This window comes from Maniola hyperantus, chromosome 11 (genome assembly GCF_902806685.2).
Source record: "Maniola hyperantus chromosome 11, iAphHyp1.2, whole genome shotgun sequence".
Lineage (NCBI taxonomy): Eukaryota > Metazoa > Arthropoda > Insecta > Lepidoptera > Nymphalidae > Maniola > Maniola hyperantus.
The window spans coordinates 511,784-539,100 of NC_048546.1; the positions used below are offsets into that span (position 1 = coordinate 511,784).

Genomic DNA, 27,317 nt, shown 5'->3' on the forward strand with positions numbered 1-27,317 from the left:
TGTCGCGGAATACAGTACCTAGTACCTACCTATGTATGTAAAAATAAAAACAAGTAGAACGATAAAGCAATGTCAAGTAGATACCTACAATACAATAGGTAGGTAAGTTTACCTAGTTACCTATAAAAAATCTTTTTAGTAGGTAACTACTATATTTATTATCATACATTTCTACATATTTATTATCATACGAATTATAAAATGATGATGATGATTTCTAAAAAGAACAATACCACTTCACGTACCTAACCTATTACCTATAATACTTAAATGTATGATAATACCTACACTTTGAAAAACATTTTCTCATACGATTTATAAAATGACGCAAGTATTTCCAAAAAGAACAAATCTACTATAATAGGTATTATTAACGCGCGACACAAATCTATCACAACACAAAAATGTACCTAATCTACATTATTTTGCCTAATCTACATTACAATTATTCGCATTAAATATTTATCGACACTCAAGTTCACAAATAAATAAAACTGCATTCAAAATTTATTACGAAACAAACAAAATGATAAAAATACTAGCCGCATACTCGTATCATCACAGTCAACATGTAACAGGCCAATACGAAAATTCGATGTAATAATTATTTACCGTCGAATCGCGACGATATTTGTATTCAGCTGTACCTACCTAATATATTTTATTCTAATATCGTCGCTCGGTCGCGCCGCGCGCGGCGTATCAAAGATCGAACGCCTGAGTTATTTTTTAGGAAGGATTTTCTCAAATTTTCACTACTTATTATATATTGTATTCAATTTTGTTTTAATCTAAAAACTAATATCTTGAATACATTTATATATTTAATAAATTTATTAGGTACATTATTTTTTGACACCTCTAATCCAGAAGTACTCATGAGCTCTCTGACATGGTTGCGGGAAACTTTAAGAAAAAATAATTTGTATATATTAACTTAACTATTTTTATAAATCAAATTAAATTATTTACTGTTTCTCCATTGTTTTATTTAAATAACATTGCTTTAAACTATAATCTCTAACTGTAATGTTCTAAAGTCAATAGTTCAAATCAGAGATTATTTTGTGGCTAGCGCAGCATTGGCAGAACTCCACAAAAGAATATGACGCCAAAATGAGCTGCTGGAGCCAGGTGGGTACAAGACCGTGGCCCGTGTAGAATTTCCTTCAAGAGGACTTCTGTGGATGTCTATCGGTTGACGACTAAGCCTAATACAAGAGCTGATTATTTGTATAGAAATAACAGGCTAATAAGCCTGACCAGAAAAATAAAATACCTTTTCATATTGCGGAAAACCCGTCCAACTAATTTAGACAAGACTATATAGGTAAAAATGCAAAAGTTTTTTGTAGTTATCGTTCGCGCTATAAATTATTTCCCAGTTTTTGTTTGGTTAACATTTTGCTTTGTTCATTTAACTTAGTAGGATTTCCGCATTTTTACTACGGCAACACTGGAACTGTCAGTTAGCTGTCAATCGCTCATCTGTCATTTGCCATGGCCGCAACATAGTGATTTTCTTATTTTGTAATGTGTTTACTTGGCATTTTTTTTATATTTTCTAATTAAATCCACCCATCGAGTGTCTTGAAACGATTTATTGAAATAAACTGTGATTATTCATTAGTGATAATTGGTATATAACTTAAGGATTGTTCGCTGTGTATTGAAAATATGTGGCGCGGGTAACGGATGCATCGTATTCATTTCCCTACATTCTTGTGCCATAAATGTATAACGTAACGTTTGTTTCGTGATGTTATTGCGAACCGGGGCCGGGTAGAGCGGGAAGATGCCTTTCAAGCTCAAGTTGAAGAAGACGCGGCAATACAATGTGGCGTCGAAGAGTCTTTTTGTCATCAGCGTGGAACTCTTGGACGGAGGCGTCGCGGACTGCACGCTGTCCGTGGACAGCACGGGCCAAGAGTGCTTGGACAACGTGTGTCAAAGACAAGCGATCAACCAGCCTGAGTTCTTCGGCCTTCGTTACGTAAATCGGAGTCAGCAACCGAGATGGGTTCAACTAGACAGACCTTTGAAACTCCAGCTAGACAAATTCGCTTCGTCCCACCAGTTATACTTACGTGTCATGTACTACGTTATTTCCGGAACGAGTTTAATTACTGATGAGGTTACTCGCTACCATTACTTCTTGCAACTGAAGAACGATTTAGTGGAAGGTCGGATAATTTGTGATTGTCAGCAAGCTGTGGTGTTGGCGTCTTATAGTCGCCAAGCGGAGTATGGTAACCATGACAGGGAACGTCACACTGTTGAGTATTTGAAGAATTTGCTGATGTTTCCCAAGCAAATGTTAGATGGTGGACAGATCATAGAGAGCAGCACATTGGCAGAGACGGGGCGGCTGGAATGGTTGACTGCAGCTGTTATACAGCATCATATGTCTTTGCACAACATGCCACAGGTAAGTCAGCATTATAATTCATCTTCTGAATCAAACCATCGCCGGCCCACTACTGAGAATGGGTCACGTCTCAGAATGAGTAGTGTTTAGGTCTAGTGCAAATTTGTAGACATTATAACTAGTTATTAGCATTAAAATGATTGCAAAATTTATTAAATAGTAGATGATGCCCGCGACTTCGTCTGCGTGGATTTATTTTTTTAAAATCCCATGTAAAAGGATAAAAAGTAGCCTGTGTCCTTCCCCGGGATATAAGCCAACTCTGTACTAAATTTCATCAAAATCGGTTGAACGGTTGGGCCGTGAAAAGCTAGCAGACAGACAGACACACTTTCGCATTTATAATATTAGTATGGATGTAGTTCCTGAATGGTTTATGTAACAAGATTTATACCATCTAAAGTTATGTAGTGATGGGAAACCTTAGAGAGTCACTTAAATCTGAATAATTAATTTATTAGAAGCTTATCAGATTAGTGGCTACTATTGGACATTAATATCATGATTCACCAAAACCTGCATACCTGAGAGTTCTTTATAGTGACTGTTCTCAAAGGTGTGTGAAATCTGCACTTGACCAGCGTAGTGGACTAGGAGGTCCATGCTTTGTACTGGACCAGCAATAGATTGAAATTGTGATGATGATTTAAAGTCAAAGTCAAATGATTTATTCAAAATAGGTAATTAATAACTCTTTTTGAAGGTCAGATGTTGGATTTCTAAGATATAGTGGTGATAATTATTACGCAAACTTAAAACTAAAGCTACGAGGGTTCCAAACGCGCCCAGGTCTGAGAAGAGCCCACAACAAACTCAGCCGGGTATTCTTTTTATTATCACCGCTTTACAAAATTATTGAAACTTATTAAATATTGAGACTAAACCCCCAAAAAAATAAAGAGAAAAAAAATTAAATTATCATCTTAAATATATAAAACAAGAAGGTGACTGACTCACTGACTGATTGATTGATCTATCAACGCACAGCTCAAACTACTGACGGATCATTGGTTGGTTTGTCCGTCAATCACGTTGCAACGGTACAACAGATTGACGTGATTTTTGCATGGGTATAAAGAAAGACCTGGAGAGTGACATTGGCTACTTTTTATCCAGGAAAATAAAAGAGTTGCCACAGGATTTTCAAAAAACCTAATTCCACGCGGGCGAAGTCGCTGGCATCAGCTAGTCAAGCCAATAAAGTTATTTCTTCTTGTAAGTTGCAAATATTTGCAAATCTTATATTGTAGCACTTATTTACTGTTGCAATTATCATTTATCATGTAAATATCACGATGATAAAATAGTTTAACATTTATTTACTAACTAGCTGATGTCCGTGACTTCGTCCGCGTGAATTTAGGTTTTAAAAATCTCATGGGAACTCTTTGGTTTTTTGTGATAGTATTATGTTAAATAATACGATATTTAATCAGAGAACGTGTTTATTGAGCTAAGTAGCATGACAGTACAACAATATCATTTTTCCTCTTACCCACTTTTATTATCTTTTTATTATAAAAAGGTAAACAAATGATGTAGGTAGGTTTTTATACATGACAGATAGAAAGTAGTCTATGTCACTCTCCAGATCTTTGACTATGCCCTTGATAAAAAAACTTCGATCCGTTGCTCAAATGTGGCGTGATTGAAGGACATACCAATTAGTAATGTAACGAAAATATCAACGTTTTGTGGATATAAAAAAAAAATATTTTTTGATGTAATAAAACATTTTCAATTTCTGTCTGTCTGTCTGTCTGTCTGTCTGTCTGTCTGTCTGTCTGTCTGTCTGTCAAGAAACCTACAGGGTACATTCCGTTGACCTAGAATCATGAAATTTGGCAGGTAGGTAGGTCCAAAATATGACATTTGTTACATCACTAATACCAATAAACCAACAAACACAAACTTTTGCATTTATAATATGCGTAGTGATGTTATTGGTGATATGTAACTAGTGTGATATGACATGAAGTAATCTGTAATAGGTACATAGGTGAAAGCAGATTAGTATTAATAAAGCAACCAAATAACAATTAGTTTTCATATAATTGCTCAATGCAATCATGCAATAGTTAGTACGCCCGATGAATATGTATTTGATTCGATTGAGCAACATAGTATTGATACTATAATTTTATTGTATAAAAAATGTGTTAAAATATGCCTATAATGAGTAATGGCAAAACTATTGCTAATTGATTCCAAATTTAAACGATGTAGGTACAATACGCGGCCGAAAGTAATGTACATACCTTTAGAAGGAGATAGCAGATTTGTAGAGCGTTGTCCCTGTCGTTGAGACCGACAAAACGTTATATAGGTATGAGTGACAGAGACAATGCTCTACAAAGCCGAAATGTCAGCCTTTAAAAAAAAAGGTCGATGTACATTAGGTACTTTCGGCCGCTTACCGAAAGTACTGATAAAACCTAAAAATAAACTAAAACTCATAGTCAAATTTAATCAGGACTGTCAGGTAAAAGCCTCGTTACTTAAAAAAATTAGTTAAGTGGGAGTTAGACTCAGACATGACGGGTCCCATACTATACAAGAAATAAAACTTTTTTAAATTTTTTCTCCGGTGTGCTATATGACATTGCTACCTGCCAAATTTCATGATTCTAGGTTAACGAGAAATACCCTATAGGTTCGATTCCCTTGATGGGTCTTGACAAACACGACAGACAGACAGACAGACAGATGGACACCAAAGTGTTTCTATAACGGTTCCATTTTTCCTTTTGAGGGAATTCGAAAAACTAATAAAAAAGCTATTCCTCAGGCGCAAGCAGAAGAAGGATTCATCACAACATGCCAGCAGCTGCGAGGATATGGCCAGGAGATGTTCACGGCGCGCGACAAGCGCGACCACAGCGAGGTCACTATCGCTATCTCGCTCACCGGCATCCGAGTACTGACTGACACGAGTGACACTCCTCACTTCTATCGGTAAGAGAAACCATCGTTTTCGCAGTATGATTTGCAGCACATTTCAGATTGTGTCCTGCAAAAGTCGAGTGTCGACAGACTGGTTTTAGTCGAATTGGTGGTTAGGGTTCCGTACAAAGGGTGCCTATTACTAAAACGTCTGTCCGTCAGTCGTATCGTTCTGCACATTTTGAAAATCCCGCGAGAACTCTTTGGTTTTCCGGGTTTTCTGATACAGCACAGGGAGGATTACTTGCTGTTGCCTGTTACAGAATGTCACGTCTGCCGGTCGGCTGATTTTCCAAACACAAAACATTCACTGTATCCCAAATAGTGTGGCCAGTTGACAGATAGTTTTTAGTTAGTTATTTTAGTAAATAGATTAAAGTTTAGGGTAAGTTTGTTACTGTGTTAGTCTGGGATTGATCCTAAAGTCTGGGTATCAGTTACATAGTTCTATAATAAATTTCTTTTGCAGGTGGATGGACATTACGAACGTGATAAACCACAAGCGCACGTTCAGCATCGAATGCCAGAAGCAGGGAGAGTCGGCGACGTTCACTCTGCCGAGTCCCGAGGACGGCAAGTACGTGTGGCGCATGTGTGTGCACCAGCACACCTTCTATATGCGCCACCAGGGCGCGCTCAACGCGGCAGTGGACGAACACAGGCCCAAGTTTCAGGTAAGTTTGTTAAATTAACTATAATAAGCCAGATCTCCCAAGGAAAATATAAGCGCGAAATCTCTACTTAGACCATGGCATAGTGAAACTCGACTAATAAATCGATAAAAATCAATGTGATATCAATCTAAAGAACTCATATAGACCAGGGTTGTTGCCGGATGCCAGTATTTTGACATTATTACACTGAATTAATGCGCATGTTCTACATTTTCGGATGCGGATGCGAATATCCGTAACACCCCTGTTGGGAAAATTGTTCACTTTTTAACCGACTTCAAAAAAAGGAGGAGGTTCTCAATTCGTCGGAATCTTTTTTTTTTTTTTTTTTTTTTATGTATGTTCCCCGATTACTCGAAAACGCCTGGACCGATTTTGAAAATTCTTTTTTTGTTTGAAAGGGTATACTTCAAAGTTGGTCCCATTTCAATTTGGTGAAGATCTGATGAACATCTTCGAAGATAGATACTGGAACTCCTCAACGGATAAGAGTAAATTGCTCGCGATCAGTGTAATAGCTTAGTAAACAGTAGATTTTTAACCAGTCATAGCATAATTCCATGGGGCCACTAAAAATTGTGAAATAAAAAAAATTTACAAAAAAAATAAAAACCGACTTCGTTACACAAACACTAAAAATTTAAAAATAATTTAATTTATTACCGAATATATTATGTATACAAGAGTTAATATAGTTCCATAATAATATTTTTTGGGGTCGGTGCCAATGAGGTGCCATTGTGGAGTCCCATAAAAATATGAAGTCTAGACGATTCGCGCAGCTAAAGCTAATTGGCACCGGCACCAAAAAGTATTATTATGGAACTATATTAACTCTTGTATACATAATATATTCGGTAATAAATTAAATTATTTTTCAATTTTTAGTGTTTGTGTAACGAAGTCGGTTTTTATTTTTTTTGTTGATTGGTCAGTTAGCAAACGAAGATATCAACCTCGTCGTGTACCTACTATATATGTCTCTGACATAAGTCTATCTCATTTTAACTTTAAGTATGTAAGTCAAAAAACGCTGTACATTTTGTAAATACATTTCGCTTTCGTTTATTTTTATGGCACAAATCTGATTAAAACACCCGTACTTTCCATAAGTAACGTCGTTCGAGCCGCTAGCGCGCATCAGTTCGCTCGTAATTACCTACTAATTAGCGGAACTTGCGTCCAGATTTTCACATTCGATCATGACAAGTTGATTTAATATAGTTAGTTTATCGCTGATTGAAAGATTACTTGGTTCCTGTTTATAGTTCCGCACGTGGTTCTAGGGTTCCACTCCACAGTTAAACGAGGTTCTATTTATTATCTAGAGTGTGGTTGGTTCCGGTTCAGATAAAAAATCTTGTTTAATTTATAGGTGATCTTTAGGCTTTTTCACGTAATTTCGATTCCATAGCATTCTCATAGTCTGGGATGGCAACCCGACATGAACGGAGACAGATCAGTCGTAAGACCGACGTCTTTACATGCTCTCACAGCCACGAAGCGCGCTCCATCGTCACTTGCCAGCAACTCTGCTTGCAGCCAAGCGCTAGTCTATAAATTAAAAACCGGCCAAGTGCGAGTCAGGCTCGCGCAATGAGGGTTCCGTACTACAGTCGTATTTTTTCGACATTTTGCACGATAATTCAAAAACTATGATGCATAAAAATAAATAAAAATCTGTTTTAGAATGTACAGGTGAAGACCTTTCATATGATACCCCACTTGATATAGCAATCTTACTTTGAAAGTCGAAAATACTAATTATTAGTTCATGACCACAATTTAATTTTTTGTGTGTGATCTAACCCTAAATTCACGGTTTTCAGATTTTTCCCCAAATGTCAAATATAAGATCTACCTACCTGCCAAATTTCATGATTCTAGGTCAACGGGAAGTACCCTGTAGGTTTCTTGACAGACAGACAGACAACAAAGTGATCCTATAAGGGTACCGTTTTTCCTTTTGAGGTACGGAACCCTAAAAAAGGCATGATTCACTTCACAGCCATAGATACGCATTTCAAATCCGTGACGTTATTATCTGTTATAGTTAATCAGTTGATTGTTTAAACCTTTCACACGCCGCCGTGGAGAAAGCACATGATTGGCACTAATATCTACCATCCGCCGATCGATGCTCTATTGATCTATATAGATAACCCTCAACTGCCGGGCCATGACATCCCCGAAATGGCGGCAAAACTCCATCCGTCGTAGTCGTAACTCATAACTTTGTTGCTAACAGCCGCACTCAGAATCGCTAATCGTTACTTAAGTTTAGTTAAAACGAGACAGAGCTATATCTCTCACATAAATCTGTCTCGTTTTAACTCAATCTTAAGTAACGATTAGCGACTAAGTGCGGCTGTAAGTCTTGTATACTCACAATGAAACAGACAATTCGTACCATCACAAACTGGTTGAAAACATTAACATATAAGGACACAGGAAGCGCTTACAGCAAAATATATGTTGTAAACTAAAATATGCCTCTCTTTGCCTCTCTTGTCTCTCTCTTGCCTCCGATTTTTGATTACCGAAGTTAAATATAACTTATTTTGTAATTATTATAGTGTTTTACCTACACTTCAAGACAATTTCTAAATATTTTAAATACATATCAAAAATCACTTCACACTTCACAGTCGCTTCAGTTTTGAGTGAATATACATATCACAAAATTTCATAACAGGCAGCAAGCGAACCGTAGATTACCGGTCATAGCGTCGGGCGCGATCCCAGGAGACGCGGGTTCGAATCCTTCCGGTCCGCAATTTTTGATATATATTTAAAATATTTTATATCACTTGTTTTAAGAGTGAAAGAAAATGTGAGGAAGCCTGCATGCCTGAGAGTTCTCCGTGATATTTTTATAGGTGTCTAAAATCCGCAATTGGCCAGCGTGGCTGACTATGACCTAACCCTTCTGATTCTCAGTAGTGAGCCGGCGATGTTTTGATCATGAGTCCGTTTGAGAATAAGTCCGTTTTATTTGTAGATATGACTGTTCATCTTTATAAATAGTACAAATATCATAGGTACTCGTACAGAAAAAAAACGGCAAAGTGCGAGTCGGACTCGCGCACGAAGGGTTTCGCACCACTATCTATAAAAACAAGCAAAAAAAATCACGTGGGCTCCCATACAACAAGTATGGGAGCCCACTTAAATATTTATTTCACTCTGTTTTTTATTTTGTTGCTATAGCGGCAACAGAAATACATCATCTGTGAAAATTTCAACTGTCTAACTATCACGTTTCATGAGATACAGCCTGGTGACAGACGGATGGACAGCGGAGTCTTAGTAATAGGGTCCCGTTTTACCCTTTGGGTACGGAACCCTAAAAAACCGTTAATTGAAAATAAAGCCGATTACATTGTTATAGAGTAATTTACAATTATAATTCGCACTCAGTGAGCCGCGCCGTCTCGTGAATGGCATGCCTATTGCCTAATGCCTAATGCCTAATCAGTACCACAGATAACATCGACAAGTATACATACTAGCGACTTTTTGTATCAATACTTTGTCGCGTCGCCAATCATATCAAGGCTCAATATAAATCTCAACCAAGAAGGCCAAAGTTCCAAAGCCTTCTTGTTTGAGAAGAAGCCCACAACAAACTCAGCCGGGTATTCTTTTTATTATTACCATTTCACATTATCACCTAAACTTTTGATTACAATTATTTTAATGTTTTTGTGATTGAGTATTTTGTTAAAATCTATGTAATAGTATTTATTTAAATATATATCATAAAAAATTGCGTGCTAGTAGACAGAATTTTGTCGTACCTTATTATTTTTGTAACTAGCGTAAGCGTAGACTACACAAATTTCAAGTTGTTTTACCCCTTTAATGGATTGAATTTTTTAAAATCCTTTATTAGCGGATGTGTAGGTACAAAAATAAAATAAAATAAAAATAACATCATAATAGCTACCTGCATGCCCAATTTCAGCCCGGTCCGCACAGTCGATTCGCAATAAAGAAATTTTAATTTTACTGCCGCTAGTGAGTTCTTAGCCTACGAAGCTAAAACGCTGGCCGCATACTTGGTGCGCAAAAACATCTTATCTATGAATCGGAAGTGAAGTTATTGGAATGATAGTTGATCGTGCGAGCTTTAATTGAATTAAGCGTGTGTGTAATTAGCGGTGGCGTGCTGTTTTGTCGACGTTTTGTTTTTGTCACGAAGACGGGTATGCGATGATTACCATTGAACAATGTGTGCAGCAATTTAATTTTTACACGACTACGGCAAAGCAAATGTATGTTTGTATCTATGTGTGTTCCACTGTAGCGGCTTGTACGGGAGCGGTGTGCAGGCTCGACCGTACCAAAGGGGAGATCTCCCACCGAGCGATTGGTTGTGCTCGGTAGCGCCAGCTGGGCCGACGGTTGTATCTTGAAACTTCTATATATAGTCCAGATTGCAGAACACTCTGTTAGTGCGAGTACTGTCGGCGGTACATTTGTTCGGGACTATGTCATCGATTGAACAGCGCTATCTAGTTTCTATTGTGGCCACCGTCACATCACTCTCCTCCGAGATGAACGCGTAGTGTGAAGCAGTGAAGAGAGGTGGCGTTGTAGCGTGAAGGCGTGTGAAGGGCAATGGCTGCTAACCATCCAGAGAAGCGGTGCTGATCCGATTTTGATGAATGACGTGTCAATTGAGTCGTTGTCATTATATGAACAAAATCTATCTGAAAGATGTTACATTATAGACTTTGTTACATCTAAACAAAGGTGGGGTGTTTAAATATTTTTTTTGCTAATGTATCGACATTCGACTGGGATGTCAAATGAAAAAGGAAAAATACTGAGTTCATAAATATAAATATAAATATAGTATATTATTAAAATATACCAAGCGAGAGAAAACCCAATTTTACTAAAACTTTTCAGCGTTTATTAAGACGATCGCAGTCGGGTTTTAGTCTTATCTTGTCATTAATGATATTTGGTGTGATAAAAAGCAACGTGCATGCCTGAGAGGTTATTATAATATTCTGCAATCCAATCTGCAGTTGCCCAGTGTGGTGGACTATAATCTAAATCCTTCTTATTTAGAGAGGAGAAACTCTGCTCTCCTATACCCTTCTGTTACAATAATATTTTGTAAGATGGTGCAGAACCCTTGTATATTTGACTGGGTTTTTTAATCAATAATGTCTCATTTCCAGCAAGAGCACGGCTTATCGGAGAGTCGCGAAGAGCTGGACGCACCAGTGGGCAGCACGTCCCGCCTGGAGCCCCTGACGGCGGCGCACCGCGCGCATTCCACCTCGTGCCTCGAACTGGCTGACAACCGACCGCATCCTACAAACAGGTACAGTGCGCGGCCGAAAGTAATGTACATCGACCTTTAGAAATAGATAGCAGATTTGTAGAGCATTGTCTCTGTCGTCGAGACCAACAAAACGTCATATATTTTTTACGTTTATTTTTATTTTTATGCATAATAGTTTTTGATTTAAATCGTGTAAAAATACGACTGTACGGAACCCACGGTGCGCGAGTGAGACTCGCACTTGGCCGGTCTTTTTCAACCTATAGAGCACTGCTGGACATAGGTCTCTTGTAGATATTAAAAATACATAATCTCGATGATTCTTAAGTAATCTTGTTTGCAGAGCACTCCTGCCGTCGTACCGACCGGCGCCCGACTACGAAACGGCCATCCAACAGAAATACCAGCAGCAGAGAGCTGAAGCGCAACTCCGATACCAAAACCACCACGCGCACTCCCAACTCCTCAGCACCACCGCACAACCGCTCGTCTACGGCTCGCACCCCGACATACACCGAATACACTACCCCGATGTCACACGACACACCGTGTCTGTTAACCAAGCGGTTGCAACTACGGATGACTATTACGGCCTCAAATTTGTAGGAAACTATCCCATGGCAGTCAACCCTAACGTGCAAACAGAGCACGCGTTACACTATGTCAACGTTTACAAACCTCCCCCACCCTACCCCTCCAACGGCTTAGCCTCGAATTCCACCCCAGACTTAGCTGTCGCAAGCCAAGCTTTAAATTACCATAGAGGTTATATAAATTCGCATGTCTCCGGCTCTAGTCCCGATCTAGTATCTACTCGAACAGCTTTAAATAGACAGTATTTGGGATACGTGAATCCTGGCCATAATGTAGTCAACTATCCTCGACCGAACATCCTTCCAGCCACCCACGGAACTTATAACAACCTTAATTCAGTCCTAGAACCTAACCCTCACATAATAATCGACCCTCATCACATATCGGATAATATACAAAAAGTATATGACGAAAGAGGGAATATTATGTACTCGATGCCGATGAGAAGGATATCGTATCAGAGGCATTTAGTGCTTCCTCAAATTAAACACAACGAAACTCAGGAACCGATTTACGAAAATGTACCATTGCCCTGGCAAAACGACGCCAAAATGACGATGAGGGAACGGGCTCAAAGTCTCACAACGACAGATGAAATCTCGAGGCTAAACGAGAGAAACAGTAGTCATCCAACGATCAACAACTACGGAAACCTGAAACCAAATCTAAACGTGCCAAATTACGTGCCTAAAATCGACAATGATAGTCATTATATGAACGCGCAAATCATTAAGGGCGTTCGGGAATCTAGCGTGCCGAAAGATTTGAATGTATCCATAAACACGTGTAACAAACTGGAGGAAAATCTCGCTTTAAGTATAGACAGGATATCCTTAAAAGACGAGAAAGACTACGACGAAACGCCGTACCAGAGTCTATCGACGCACAAAGTGTCAAACAATAACACGATCAGCAAATCTGTCGACAATGTGACGTCGATAAGTATCCCTGATATCAGGATTCAGTCGGAAAGCAACACATCCCAGAACAGTGTAGTCGACAGTGCTCTATCGAGTTCGATAATGAATTCGACTTACAGCACTAGCATAGAACTAGAAGGGAGCAAAACTAATGTTAGTAAAGAGAAGAAAAGAAGACGATGGGGTGTATTTATGGGGAGGGGCAACAAGAATGTGGAGGTGAAAAGTGCAACTTTGGGACGAGATCGCGCGAAGGCCGGCCAGCCTACGAACAAGCACAGGTGGTCGACTGGTCTACCCAAATTTCAACCGCTACCTCCGAGCATTACCAAAGAAACCTTGGTAAGTAATTTAAATTACTTTTATTAAATTATTATTCAATTACATTTATACTAGCTAAAATTTTAACTAATGCTTTAGTCATACTGGTTCTTTTTCTGTATCTCTGTAATATGCATAATTGATAAGGATTTTATTTGCATCACTTTGGTTGGGCATAACCTTGGACGATCTAACCTAAGGACGCGCCTCGCATGATTATTCCCCTCTGTCAATAGTAATGGATTTTTAATCCACTGCGTTTATAAACACTGTTTGCGGAATCGATTTTGTCATTGTCAGAATCGTTTTCGATGTGTGACGACGTCTTACACGCTGGGTGAAAAATGCCTGTTTGTGCCGTTAGTGAGTGCAAGAACAAATCAAACACATCAAATTTACAAAAAGATGGAATTTCATTTCATAAGTAAGTATTTTTGGTGTAATAAACGCTTTCTATAAATTAAATTACATAAATTATTATAATAAAATAACAATCGAGAACTTTACCGATTCAGTAATTGAGTACGTAATAATTCGGTAGAAACGAGTCACACTCCTCACGAGACTATATTTTGTTTTTTCTAAACAATTGCAACCCTCGATATATACAAATTAGGTTAAAATTTGAATACGCGTGAACAGCATGAAATTACGTAGTAGTAAAAGTAACACTAGTCTCGTGGGAAGTGCGGTATACTATAGACGGAGAGCCAGCGCTCAAAAAACTGTTTGAATTTACTAAGGCTAATTTTTTGCGCATACTGACCAGCTCTGTCCCCATATTCTGCTGACTAACCATTACAACTTTTATTTATATGCAATATACAAGTTATATAACAATTTTCAGCCTTAGTAAATTCATTTTATTACCTCGCAGGTACGACACCTTTGATAGCGCACCTGAGTCACTGTTCTCAGGTTCACTTGACTGACCGCAGTATGTTTGTGTACGCAACCATTCTAATGAACTATATAAAAATTAGCCTTAGTAAATTCAACAGTATTTTGGGTCCTGACTCTCCGTCTATAGTATACCGCACTCCCCACGAGACTATAGTGTTATTTTTACAAAATTTTTCAGTATTAGATTTAATTGCGTAGGACATAAGGTTCGATTTTTAAGAATCATGTGATAGTGATTGCGGTTCGATTATCGATATCGATGAAAACATTTTCTTTATTATTAACGACTAAATTACCGTCTTCAAGTCAAGTAAAGAATAGTTATTATTAATTACCACAATTTTTTCGCTACCTATACTTGTAATAAAACTAGTCGATTTCTGTGATTTCACGTACTTAATACATTTAAAAAAATATTAAAGCAACGCAATTTTAGTGATAGGCGCGAAACGGGGTAGGGTGTCTCTGAACTGGGTAATATGTAGCTAAAAGGTGTACCTTTCTCAAGGATGAGGATTAGGTAATAATTTATCATAATCGTTTTATTTTTACAGATTTCGATATTTTTACAGAGAGAATCGCCAAGAATATACATAACATTAACCTAATGGTAAATAATGACGTGTTAAAAATAGAAGAGGCCACCGTGTGTGTTTACTAATTTATTTTCATAGTATCATATCTGTCTTATGGAATTTTGCTGTGGGGTAAAAGCGCCTGCCGCTTATTGAGAAAATTTTTGCATTGCTAATTTGTAAGGGCAATACGTGTAATATTTAATAACTTACATTTAATTTTTTTGGACAAAGAGTACACCATATTGGAATTACCATGTAAACCCAATGCGCAATAAATAAATGATTGATTGGAAAGAAAAAAACATTTTATTGATTGATATACCTACTAATTATGTTTGGTAGGCTTTTGCGCGGTCAGGTTTATTTTGTATTATATAATAATATAAGTCATTAACTTGGACGATCTAACCTAGATTAGAACGTCCAAGGTCATTAATAAGCACATTTTCACTATCGAAATTTTAAATGAAAATTTCGTTATATAAAAAAATACAAAAGATTAAAAATGATATAAAATAAGTAAAAAAGTATGTCCATATTTTTTAAATATATATTTTTCTTATTTTTACGTTACATTATTAGTTTTTGGGATAATTACCTATTAAGTGAGGTGAATGTATGCAAGAATACGCTACGCTGACCAAACACTGGTTTTAGGTAATTAAATACGAGTAATAAATTCTTACTTCTACTTTTGTTTCTGAAAAACTATCGATATATTTTAAAATATCGATACGGTAGCATCGCAAATCAATTTGACTGTCTTACACTCGTAATGTCTTTGTATGTTGATGTATATAACTTATTAGTGTGCGTAAAATGTAGTAGTGTTGAAGATTTAGATATGTGTGTGTTAATAATGACACAAAACTTTGTTAAGTGAGTGTGTCAAGTTGTCTATGTAGTGTTTCCTCGTCCCGCACCAAAAGTGACAGAAATTTTTATTCGTAATATTAGGCGCGTTACAAGTCCATAGGTTAGATCGTCCAAGGGCATAACATGTTAGTTTAATTATATTCATGGCCATATGAAACGTGCGTGCTGGCAAAAGTGTAAAAATTTTGCAAAATTAAAACACTCAGTCCTTATATTGCTGAAAAACGAGAATAAGAGACGCGCTACCTTAAACCCCGTTCGCACTTGTCGTCTGTCGGGCCCGGACTTTTGTCGGATGTTCCAGTGGCTTTATATGAAGCTATTTACACTTGTCGGAAACCGATTGTGTGGGAACAAAAGACAAGTGGGAATGGGGTGTTGCGCAGTTATCCTACCGCCGACGACAAAGCGATTAGCCGTCGATTATTTTTTCGCTCAAGAAACGTACAATCATATATTTCCGTGTCAGTAAAACAGATAAATAGTCCACTAGTTTCCACTAGCTTTTCGCAGCGAGTTGTCAAAGAAAATCTCGCTCAGCGACGCTCTCTTGACGGTCAAAACTTGGCACCGAAGAGATTAATTAATGTGACCGGCGATTACACATTCTCTCATAGCCCAGTGGGCAGCGACAAAACTATGCCAACTATACACTCGCTTCTCGTTCCTCGCCAACTCGTTTTTAGGGTTCCGTACCTCAAAAGGAAAAACGGAACCCTTATAGGATCACTTTATTGTCTGTCTATCTGTCCGTCCGTCTGTCTGTCAAGAAACCTACAGGGTACTTCCCGTTGACCTAGAATCATGAAATTTACCAGGTAGGTAGATCTTATAGCTGACATTTGGGGAAAAATCTGAAAACCGTGAATTTAGGGTTAGATCACACAAAAAAAAATTGTGGTCATGAACTAATAATTAGTATTTTCAACTTTCGAAGTGAGTGACTATATCAAGTGGGGTATCATATGAAAGGTCTTCACCTGTACATTCTGAATCAGATTTTTATTTATTTTTATGCATCATAGTTTTTGAATTATCGTGCAAAATGTCGAAAAAATACGACTGTAGTACGGAACCCTCATTGCGCGAGCCTGACTCGCACTTGACCGGTTTTTAGTTTGTAGCTCCACTCGTTTCTCGCTAACCGTCGGTGGTCGGACAACTGCCTTAGTTTTCTTTCTTCCAAATCAATGGCCAGTTTTGCCTATAATATTTATGAAACATGCATTACTGTTAACTGATAAGTGATAACAATGTATTAATTTACTCTTTCGTAACAGTAGATATATGGTGCCACGTTTGTGAACATAAACAACATTGTACCATCAATGATTCATTACATATTGTATTATGCAATATTGATTAAAAGAAAAATCATTATTCGATCGTACAAATATGTAGATTGTATCTCCTTTTTTATCGGTTATCAAACCATATTCTACAATAAATTATTTTCCAAGTTAACAAATGAAAAACTGCAAGCGATTATTTTGAAAATGTTTTTATGCAACTTCTCATTACCCATATTATGAATGCGAAAGTGTTTGTTTGTTTGTTCTTCAACCACATCTTCTTCTTATTCTGCTCTATGGCTTTTATGAGTGCCACACCAGCACAACGCACTTCGTCAATGTCACGTGGAATGGCAGAGCCACAGAGGGGATAATTTTAAAACCGGCCAAGTGCGAGTCAGACTCGCGCACTGATGGTTCCGTACTGCAGTCGTATTTTTTCGACTTTTTGCACGATAAATCAAAAACTATTATGCATAAAAATAAATAAATATCTGTTTTAGAATGCACAAGTGAAGCCCTTTCATATGATACCCCACTTGATATAGTTATCTTACTTCGAAAGTTGAAAATAGCAATATTTGTTCATGATCACAATTTAATTTTTTTTTGTGTGATGTAACCACAAATTCACGGTTTTCAGATTTTTCCCCGAATGTCAGCTATGAGACCTACCTGCCAACTGTCATGATTCTAGGTCAACGGGAAGTACCCTGTAGGTTTCTTGACCGACAGACAGACAACAAAGTGATCCTATAAGGGTTCCGTTTTTCCTTTTGAGGTACGGAACCCTAAAAATAAATCTGTCAATGCAACAGATCAACGGATCGACTTGATTTTTGCATGGGTATAGTTAAACTTAAAGACCAGGGGAGTGACACAGGCTACTTTTTAACCCGAAAATCAAGTTCTCACGGGAATTTTAAAAATCAACTTGACGCGGACGTAGTCGCGGGCATCAGCTAGCATTCATACTTCTAGTTACACCCTGTATATAGCATACTAGCTGATGCCCGCATCTTCGTCCGCGTGGAATTAGGTTTTTTAAAAATCCCGTGGGACTCTTTGATTTTCCGGGATAAAAAGTAGCCTATGTCACTCTCCAGATCTTTATCTATACCCGTACAAAAAATCACGTCAATCCGTTGCACCGTTGCGACGTGATTGAAGGACAAACCAACAAACAAACACACTTTCGCATTTATAATAAGGGTACTGATTTTCATCCCCAGTGCCAATTACTAGAACGCAAGATGTCCGACGACCAGCTAGCGTTCGCGTTCGAGCAGGTCCCCAAGGGCAGGGAAGGGGACGCAGAATATCGGACAGCCCTCTTACCGCAATACGCTGCGCTGAACGGGTTCAGTGCAGACAACCTCCCCTATGAGGACAATAGGGTGAGGTTACCCCCCACTCCCAGTAACCCACATGGGTATATTAACGCGTCAAACATCACGGTAAGTGAAAACCCCAAAACTTGAAAAAAAATACTTTCTATCTTCTTTGCTGTACCTATTCTACTCCCTCTACAACCTCTCGCACTGCCAAGGGTCACTGGTAGAGATCTCTCATAGAGATAAGTGTTTTCCTGTCCACTTTTCCTCTCTTTTTTTATTGTAAATGTTTTTGGTACAAATAAAAAAAAACAAATAAAACTGTGACAAAATTTTACTTTTTACCCCAATTTTTTACTTGATACCCCAAAATTTTACGCCTTTACTCTTCTTACCTCAATCAGCAAGAAGGAACCACGCGTGGACATATAAGTAAGTAGGTTTTTAGAATGTCGTACAGTTTTTTTCGGTCGAACGCACAATGTGGATTCCGCTTCAGATTCAGCTTTTCCTTTTATATATTTAGATGATTGTGAAAAATACGGGTTTAAGACCCAAAAATAACTGTTTCCCTGGTGACAAATTTTGAATGGGGGTTCTCATAATTTCAGATGACAGTGGGTAGCTCCCAACGGTTCTACGTGATAATGCAGGCGAACCAAGTGGAACAGTCGGCTCTCATGTGGGAGTGTATCTGGCAAGTGGGCGCGCGGGTCGTGGCGCTGGTGGGCGGCGAGCCGAAGCATCTGCCCCCGCCCGACCGACCCACGGATCTAGGACAGGTATGTTTTTGTTTGTGTTGATGTCAGCTATTCAATAATATAGGTATTTGGGGAAAATAACACTGGAGAATGACATCAATAATGCTATAAATAATTTGTTAATAAATCTAGACAAGACTAATTTAATGACTTTCAAAAATAGACAAAGAAATCTACTTGTACCACCACTTGACATAAAATATTTAGGAACTGAAATAAAAGAAATAAGTAATACTAAGTTCTTAGGTCTTTACATTGATGATTGCGTATCTTGGGAAACCCAAATCGATAATGTGTGTCTTAAACTGAATCGTTTTTCATTTGCACTATACATGCTTTCTAAAGTGGTTAATCTAAATGCAGTTATGGTAGCATACAATTCCTACGTAACTGCAACACTACGATATGGTATAATATTTTGGGGAAATTCTGCTAACAGGGGTAGAGCATTTAAATCCCAAAAAAGATGTATTAGGTCTATTTGTCACCTTCAACCGACTGATTCATGTAAGCTATATTTTCAAAAATTGAAAGTACTTCCTTGTCCATGTCTTTACATATATGAGGTTGTTGTATTCATTAGAACGAATGAAAATCTGTTTAACTTTTCTGAGAATGCCAGAAGGAATAACAAAATTTGTTTCACTCAGCACTCATCCGCGAAATTTGGAAAGAGTATAATAAATATGGCTCCTAGAATCTATAATAAATTACCAAAAGAACTCGCAGATAGATCTCTTAGTATAAGTATGTTGAAATATAAACTTAAGGAATTTCTTGTAAAAAAATGCTACTATTCCATAAACGAGTACTTTGATGATAAATTTAAAAAAAAACTGTAAAAAAATTTCTTCTACAATACTCAATACTATTATTTAATTATTTTTGTGACTAAATATATAAGGTGACTAATTTTATCAATGTACACGTTGTTAGGTATATCATAACATATTGCATGCTGATAGGCAGAATTTGGCTGTACCTTTTTACTTTGTAACATCTCCACTGTTTACCCATATTCGCAATAAAGAAGTTTGTATTTGTATTTGTATTTGTATTTGAAAAAGAAAAATGGCGGACTACTAGGCCGGCCAAAATGTTCAAAGACGTTTTGTGTCAGTTTCAAGTGGTGTGCGGTCGGTGGTCGCGCGCGGCGTGGGGCGGCTCGGTGCGGGTGCGAGCGAGGCGGGCGGCCAGCTCGAGGAGTCTGTGGCACGTGCACTACAACGCGTGGCCCAGCAACGCGCACACTCCCACCGACGTCGCTGGATTCTTAGGTGAGAAACTCGTCGGCCCCAACCGATAGACTTCCACTAACGGAAAGATAGGAAACGTTTATTTCAAAATTATGCCACACATCACCAATTTATTTATTTATTTAAAGACTAGCGCTTGGCTGCAATCAGACTTAGTGGCAAGTGATGATGCAGCCTAAGATCGCGCTTAAAAACCCGAGGGAACTCTTTAACTTTCCGGGATAAAAAGTAGCGGAAACGTTTATTTCAACATTATGCCACACGTCACCAATTTATTTATTTATTTAAAGACTAGCGCTTGGCTGCAATCAGACTTAGTGGCAAGTGATGATGCAGCCTAAGATCGTGCTTAAAAACCCGAGGGAACTCTTTAACTTTCCGGGATAAAAATTAGCCCATGTTACACTCCGTCCTTTCAACTATCTCTATGCCTAAAATCAAGTCGATTAGTTGCTTAGTTAGGGCGTGAAGGAAGAACAAACAAACACACTTTCAATATTATTTTTTACAATATTACGCAGAAGCTCACCAACATCGACTTCGCCATCATGTTAATTTGGAGGCTGTGAAGCTTCTAGATAACATGGATATCAAAAGGAGGCTCAAAAGAACCAAGCCGTTCGAATTAGTGTTAAAAAGTACATAAGTGCAGCGTTTGTGTAATAGTGCTTGTGCTACTTTATTTTTCTAGGTCACAAGAACATAGTGAACTGTAAGTACGTGTTAGAATAAACTAAGGACAGTTATTGGACTGTAAATTAGATTTAAAAATTAATCATGAGTAGAAGTTTAAGCTAGAATAATATTACTTATTAGCCCATAGGCTAGATGGTAGTAGTAATAAAGCTGCCATTTTATAATGGTGCTTTATGGTAGGAAAAAAAAAAATTACAATATGGGTAGTGATATCACTCACGATAAACGAAAACCTCATTAAAAATATAACTATAAATGTTTGTATAGAATCTTTCGATACTTTGAGAGCCCGCGCGAAGCCAACAAGGGTCGCTAATAGTAATATTGATGGTGTTTTCTCCCACTCCCAGATTTCCTCTCGGAAGTGAACGGTCTTCGGCTCGCGTGCGAAGCGGAGGCGAATGCGGAAAACTCGCTCGCGCGAAACGCCCCCATAGTGTTCAGCGGAGTCAAGCCGGGGCCCGCTCTCGCCGCGCATCTACTGTTACACGTGTTAGACACCAACCAGGTAAGACGTTGGCCGGCGATCGAGAAAGCTATACTCTATCCCCAAAAAGAAGTTCGCATAGCGGTCTCTCTGTTACGTTATCCCATACTAATGATAGAGGTAAAAATCTCATTGTTCTTACCATTTTGAGGCGCCAACCAATCACAAACATGCTTTCAAAAAACATTCGAAAATGTTTTCCAACAACATTTCATTAATCAGAAAATATGGTTTCGTTTGTGATTGGTTGGTGTCTCAAAATGGTTAGACCACGGAGATTTTTGTATAGGATTATGTAACAGTCATACTAACTTCTTTCCGCATCTATATAGGGTATATATTATAGTCAGCGTGGTAGACTATGGCCAAACCCCCCCCCCCCCCCCCCCCCATGCACAGGTGGTGAGCCGGCGATGGGTTGATGATTATGATGATAGTAGTGTACATGATAAATTATACAGGGTGTTATCAGAACGCTGGCAAAAACGAAGACAGGTGATAGTACTGATGATCAGTGATATGATACTAGAAAAAAAGACGCGAAAAAAATTAAAAAAAAATCATATTGCAGATAAAACATCTGACTGACGCTAGAGGTCAACGAACGTTCTAGAAGTAGGCCACTCGGAGTCAATGCCGCGTTGTAGGCGGGGCATTGACCCGAGTTTTGCACACTATACATTGCTGGTTTGAAAAATACTAAATCACTAAAACTACAAAATGAGGCAAATGGTTATTGGTATTGGATTGTGTTTAGGTTAGTATAACATTGGGGCTAATTCCGTTGTACACGAACTCTAAACTAAACTATAATGGCACATCTAAATCTATTGCTATCCCTTTCATAATGTTGCTTGCGGAAAAGGATGGCACTAGATTTAGACCCGATAATTTAGTTTAGTTTAGAGATTGTGTACAAGAGAATCGGCCGCAATATGCTTGCAAAGAAATTTTGAAAAAGTATCTGTTATCACTAAACTATGATGAAGTGGAATCGCTTTTGTTACGTAACATATAACAACTATTGTAGTACTTACTAGGTTTATTTGACTATTTTGTTTAATACTCACATAATATAAGCATAGACCACGCGCGCACACACACACACACACACGCGCACACACACGCACACAAATACACACATACATATATCTATCCATACACTTACTAACTCACACACGTTTGCTTGATATCGCTGATGAAAATATTGTTAAGGAAGAGCGGTGTCTTCTGACACAGGAGTAGTTCGCCTACTCCTAAAAAAAATAAAAACCGACTTCGTTACACAAACACTAGAAATTGAAAAATAATTTAATTTATTACCGAATATATTATGTATACAAGAGTTAATATAGTTCCATAATAATACTTTTTGGTGCCGGTGCCAATTAGCTTTAGCTGCGCGAATCGTCTAGACTTCATATTTTTATGGGACTCCACAATGGCACCTCATTGGCACCGACCCCAAAAAATATTATTATGGAACTATATTAACTCTTGTATACATAATATATTCGGTAATAAATTAAATTATTTTTCAATTTTTAGTGTTTGTGTAACGAAGTCGGTTTATATTTTTTTTGTAAAAAAATTTTATTTCACAATTTTTAGTGGCCCCATGGAATTATGCTATGACTGGTTAAAAATCTATTGTTTTTTACTAAGCTATTACACTGATCGCGAGCAATTTACTCTTATCCGTTGAGGAGTTCCAGTATCTATCTTCGAAGATGTTCATCAGATCTTCACCAAATTGAAATGGGACCAACTTTGAAGTATACCCTTTCAAACAAAAAAAGAATTTTCAAAATCGGTCCAGGCGTTTTCGAGTAATCGGGGAACATACATAAAAAATAAAAAAAAAATAAAAAAAAAAAAGATTCCGACGAATTGAGAACCTCCTCCTTTTTTTGAAGTCGGTTAAAAAGAAGGCTCCAACCTCCTACAGATAAAAAATAAATAAAAAAATATGGCAAAGTTTTTGCTAGCGTTCTGGTGACAGCCTGTATTAGTGTAGGTATGATAAAAAAACCTTGTTATATAGGAGCTGGACATCCCGCGGACGATCGGCCTGCTGCACCAGCAGCGCGCCAGCCTCATAGAGAACGTGCACCACTACCGTTTCCTGCACCAAGTGCTGCTGCAGTATCTCAAGCAGTCCCGGCTCATCTGATCGTTTCACTATCACTAGCTGATGCCCGCCACTTAGTCCACCTGTTTTTAGGTTTTCCGAATCCCGTGGGAGAGTTCTCACGGGATTTTCTAACTAAACTTTAATGAAGTGCCTATATTAAATTTCGTTTCTAACCTTTTTGTAAAATATATAAGTTTTTTTACTCTAATAGCGAAATGTTTTGTTTATTGTTTTTTTTATATTGAAAGTAATAAATAGTCAAGCAAAATTGCTCAAAAATATACACGACCACCGTACGAAGGTACTATTTATTTTGCACAATAATTTTTTTGAATCGATATTTATATCATTGGTTAGGTTTATTACCCATATAATAGAGAACTAAAGTGATCTAAGTCAATATATAAAATTTTTGAGTTTCTACGACTTTTTTATTTTTTTATTTATTCAGATACAAGTTAGCCCTTCACTGCAATCTCACCTGGTGGTAAGTGATGATGCAGTCTAAGATGATAGCGGGCTAACCTGGAACGGGTATGGCAGTTTTTATTAAACCCACCCTTTGGTTTCTACACGGCATCGTAACGGAACGCTAAATCGCTTGGCGGCACGGCTTTGCCGGTAGGGTGGTAACTAGCCACGGCCGAAGCCTCCCACCAGACCGACTTTTATAGACTGACAGACCGCCATCTTTTGAAGCATGCTGGTGGTGTCATTTTACCCAAAGGCGCATGAACGCCGCGTCAGTATCTATGTAGTCTTGTGTATCTACCCGCATGCGTTTCTTACTCAAGCGTACAGTGCGACAAGGCTATCTTGGCGCGTAGCGAAAATCGGAACTAACGTTGGCGTCCAGTGTCCCCTTTGTTCTTGTTTGAGTATTCCAACACCCGTATTTACAATCATTACTATGAAATCGCACAATGTGCTCGAACGCATAGTGTGGATTCCACCAATCAGATTATCGAAATTTGACGTGACAAAATAATCTGATTGGTGGAACCACACACTGTGCGTTCAAGCGCACTGTCAGACCTCATAGTAATGATTGTGAATACGGGGGTTAGCCTTTGTTCTCCAACAGCGCCCCCCTGTCAATGACATCGAAGTGCCGAGAGAGCATTTTGTTCACTTTGAAATACAAATATACAATTCGTCAATCTGGAGTTTTATAATATCTTTGGTTTTTTTAAATAAAATTACTGGAAAAGTAGTTCAAACTGTGTCCATCGTGTACTTTATCGTCAAATGAGAACATTGTCAACCACAAAATGTGTCAACAAGATACAAGTGACTGATTCTAACGTTAGTCTTTAAACTGACTTATTCTATAATTATATTAAAATTTGTTTTGCAAGGCACTAAATATCATTAGTAATTCCAGACTCCAGTTGGTCGTATGAGTTGAAAAAATCTATCAAATATTATTCAGTAAATAAAGCTACATATTTTTTTCATATTTGTAGAGTTAGGTCACTTTGGTTCAGAGGCAGTGTTCATTGAGATTGTAAAATTGAGGTACACGCTTGTATCTAGTGATTTGTTTTTTTTGTATATTTCTGTATTTAATGCTATAATTCCTAATCGATTTGTATATTTCAGAGTGTTTGTTTTTAACTTAATAATATAAACTAAGTATATTACATCAAAGTATTAAAACTCTGTAAGGGTTGAATCTGTGCCTAAATAGTTGATATAAAATATACAAGGTTTAAATTATTTATATTGTTGTTTGAAGAATGAAATTATACAGGGTGTAACTAGAACGCTAGCAAAACTTAACGTTATTGTTATATTACCTAAACACAATTCAATAGCAACAACCATTTGCCTTATTTTGTAGTTTTAGTGATTTAGTATTTTTTAACCTGCAATGTATAGCGTGAAAAACCTCGGGACAATGCCCCGCCTTCGACATGGCATTGACTTCGAATGACCTACTTACGCAACGTTCGTTGACCTCTACCGTCAGTTAGATGTTTTATTTACAATATATTATATCGTGAACTTTTACAAAATATAAGATTTTTTCATTTTTTGGTGTTATCATATCAGTATCGTTCGTTTTTGCTTGCGTTCTGGTTACACCCTGTATAAACTATGAAATGAGTGAAATTAATTCTAAACTTTTTAGGGGTGATATAAGACTGTTATATCAATGAAATTCATTTTATGGTGTGAAATTAAGAAATAATTATAGAAGATGAATTCACTGCAGATTTCAAGAGATTAAATAAATTACTTTCAAATAGTAAAAATCATATGTGTAATTCATTGTGTTACATGGAATTTCTATTTCAAGGAATAAAATTACTCAACTGTTATAGTGAAAATGATTTTACATAGTGAAATTGAAATTTTTATCACATATCATGTATATTTTATATCAAAATCTTGAATTAATAAAAAATATTAAGTATTTATATACATCTAGTATATCTCACGAAATATAAGCCTAGTTTTCTTATGTTTCAAGTTATTTTGTAAGCGAATCGTGCCTTAAATCGGAGATTATGCGACCTGTCCATATCACTGACTGTGTGCCTGTGTGCCTTCTTATTTTTAAGGTTTGTATTTTTTTGTATTAAGCATGTATTTGAAAATCAGTATATCGATGCGCACCGGATTTTGGTAACTTATTTTTTACAATACAATGCATTTTAATTAAGTTAGAAGACTTTCAGGGTACTTCGTAATTATCTCCCATGCCTATCAAAATTGCAACACTAGCAAAAAAAAAATCACTTGATATAATAAATTTTTATTTAATAAAAACAAAAAATTTAAATATAATAATCAGAAACCAAGCAGAGCCATTAATAAATGTTATATTTGTCTAGTAAAAATTAAAATAAATAAATATTAGTTTTTCTTAAAAAAGAGTCCACGCAATTGGTGAAAAAAAAACTGGTCAAGTGCGAATCGGACTCGCGCACCGAGGGTTCCGTACCTACTTGGGTATTTTTTCGACATTTTACACGATAAATCAATAACTGTTATGTATAAAAATAGGTAAAAATGTTTTATAATTTACAAGTAAAGCCCTTTCATATTATGGTTCCTTCCTTGGTATAGTAATCTTACTTAGGAAATTGAAAATACTAATTATTTGTTCATGAACACATTTTAATTTTTTTGTTTTCGGTTTTCGGATTTATTCCTTTACTTATGCTATAAGACCTACCTACCTACCAAATTTCATGATTCTAGGTCAACGGGAATTACCCTATAGATTTTCTTGACAGACACGACTGACAGACAACAAAGTGATCCTATAAGGGTACCTTTTTCCTTTTGAGGTACAGAACTCTAAAAACTTTGGAAACAATATTATAGGTAGATATAATGCATACAAAATGAAAAATGACTCGCCATTTTAACTGTCACGTCTAAAGTACGATTATAGTCCTTATTTTAAAGTACTTTTAACACAGTTGACACATAGAGTTAAAATGGCGAGTGAGTTTCCGTTTGGTTTCATACTTAGCTAAAATTCAATTTTGTTGTGTGAAAAGCCTCGTTATTTCAGTATCAAGTTGTGTTAAAATGAAAATTAGGCAATTGTTTACCTTAAAATAATATATTTAAATGCATACAATTATATCAGAATTTATAGAATAGGGTTTTATGCGATTAAGTTTATAGTTTTTTCATAAGGTGCATCTTCACTATAATGTAACATTTTTATGTAACACGGTTATTTCGTTACATGTTACAGTAGCAATAAGATCGTTACTGATTTGATCACATAGCTTAAAGTCTGACTTAAATACTGCTTCAATTTTGATCCAAATATTTATAACTAGATGATGCTCGCG

At 37.2% G+C, this 27,317-nt stretch overlaps 1 protein-coding gene across 1 annotated transcript; it reads left to right on the forward strand.

Moving 5' to 3' along the window:
• The first annotated feature begins 1,506 nt into the window (after window positions 1-1,506).
• Window positions 1,507-25,647, forward strand: Pez (protein tyrosine phosphatase non-receptor pez). The gene is made up of 10 exons (XM_034973339.2): window positions 1,507-2,428; window positions 5,217-5,383; window positions 5,841-6,045; window positions 11,241-11,386; window positions 11,691-13,203; window positions 18,064-18,288; window positions 18,777-18,947; window positions 20,047-20,203; window positions 21,229-21,386; window positions 23,410-25,647. Exons 1-10 carry the CDS (start codon window positions 1,796-1,798, stop codon window positions 23,536-23,538), a joined length of 3,504 nt encoding a protein of 1,167 aa, XP_034829230.1. The 5' UTR covers window positions 1,507-1,795; the 3' UTR covers window positions 23,539-25,647.
• Window positions 25,648-27,317: the final 1,670 nt, after the last annotated feature.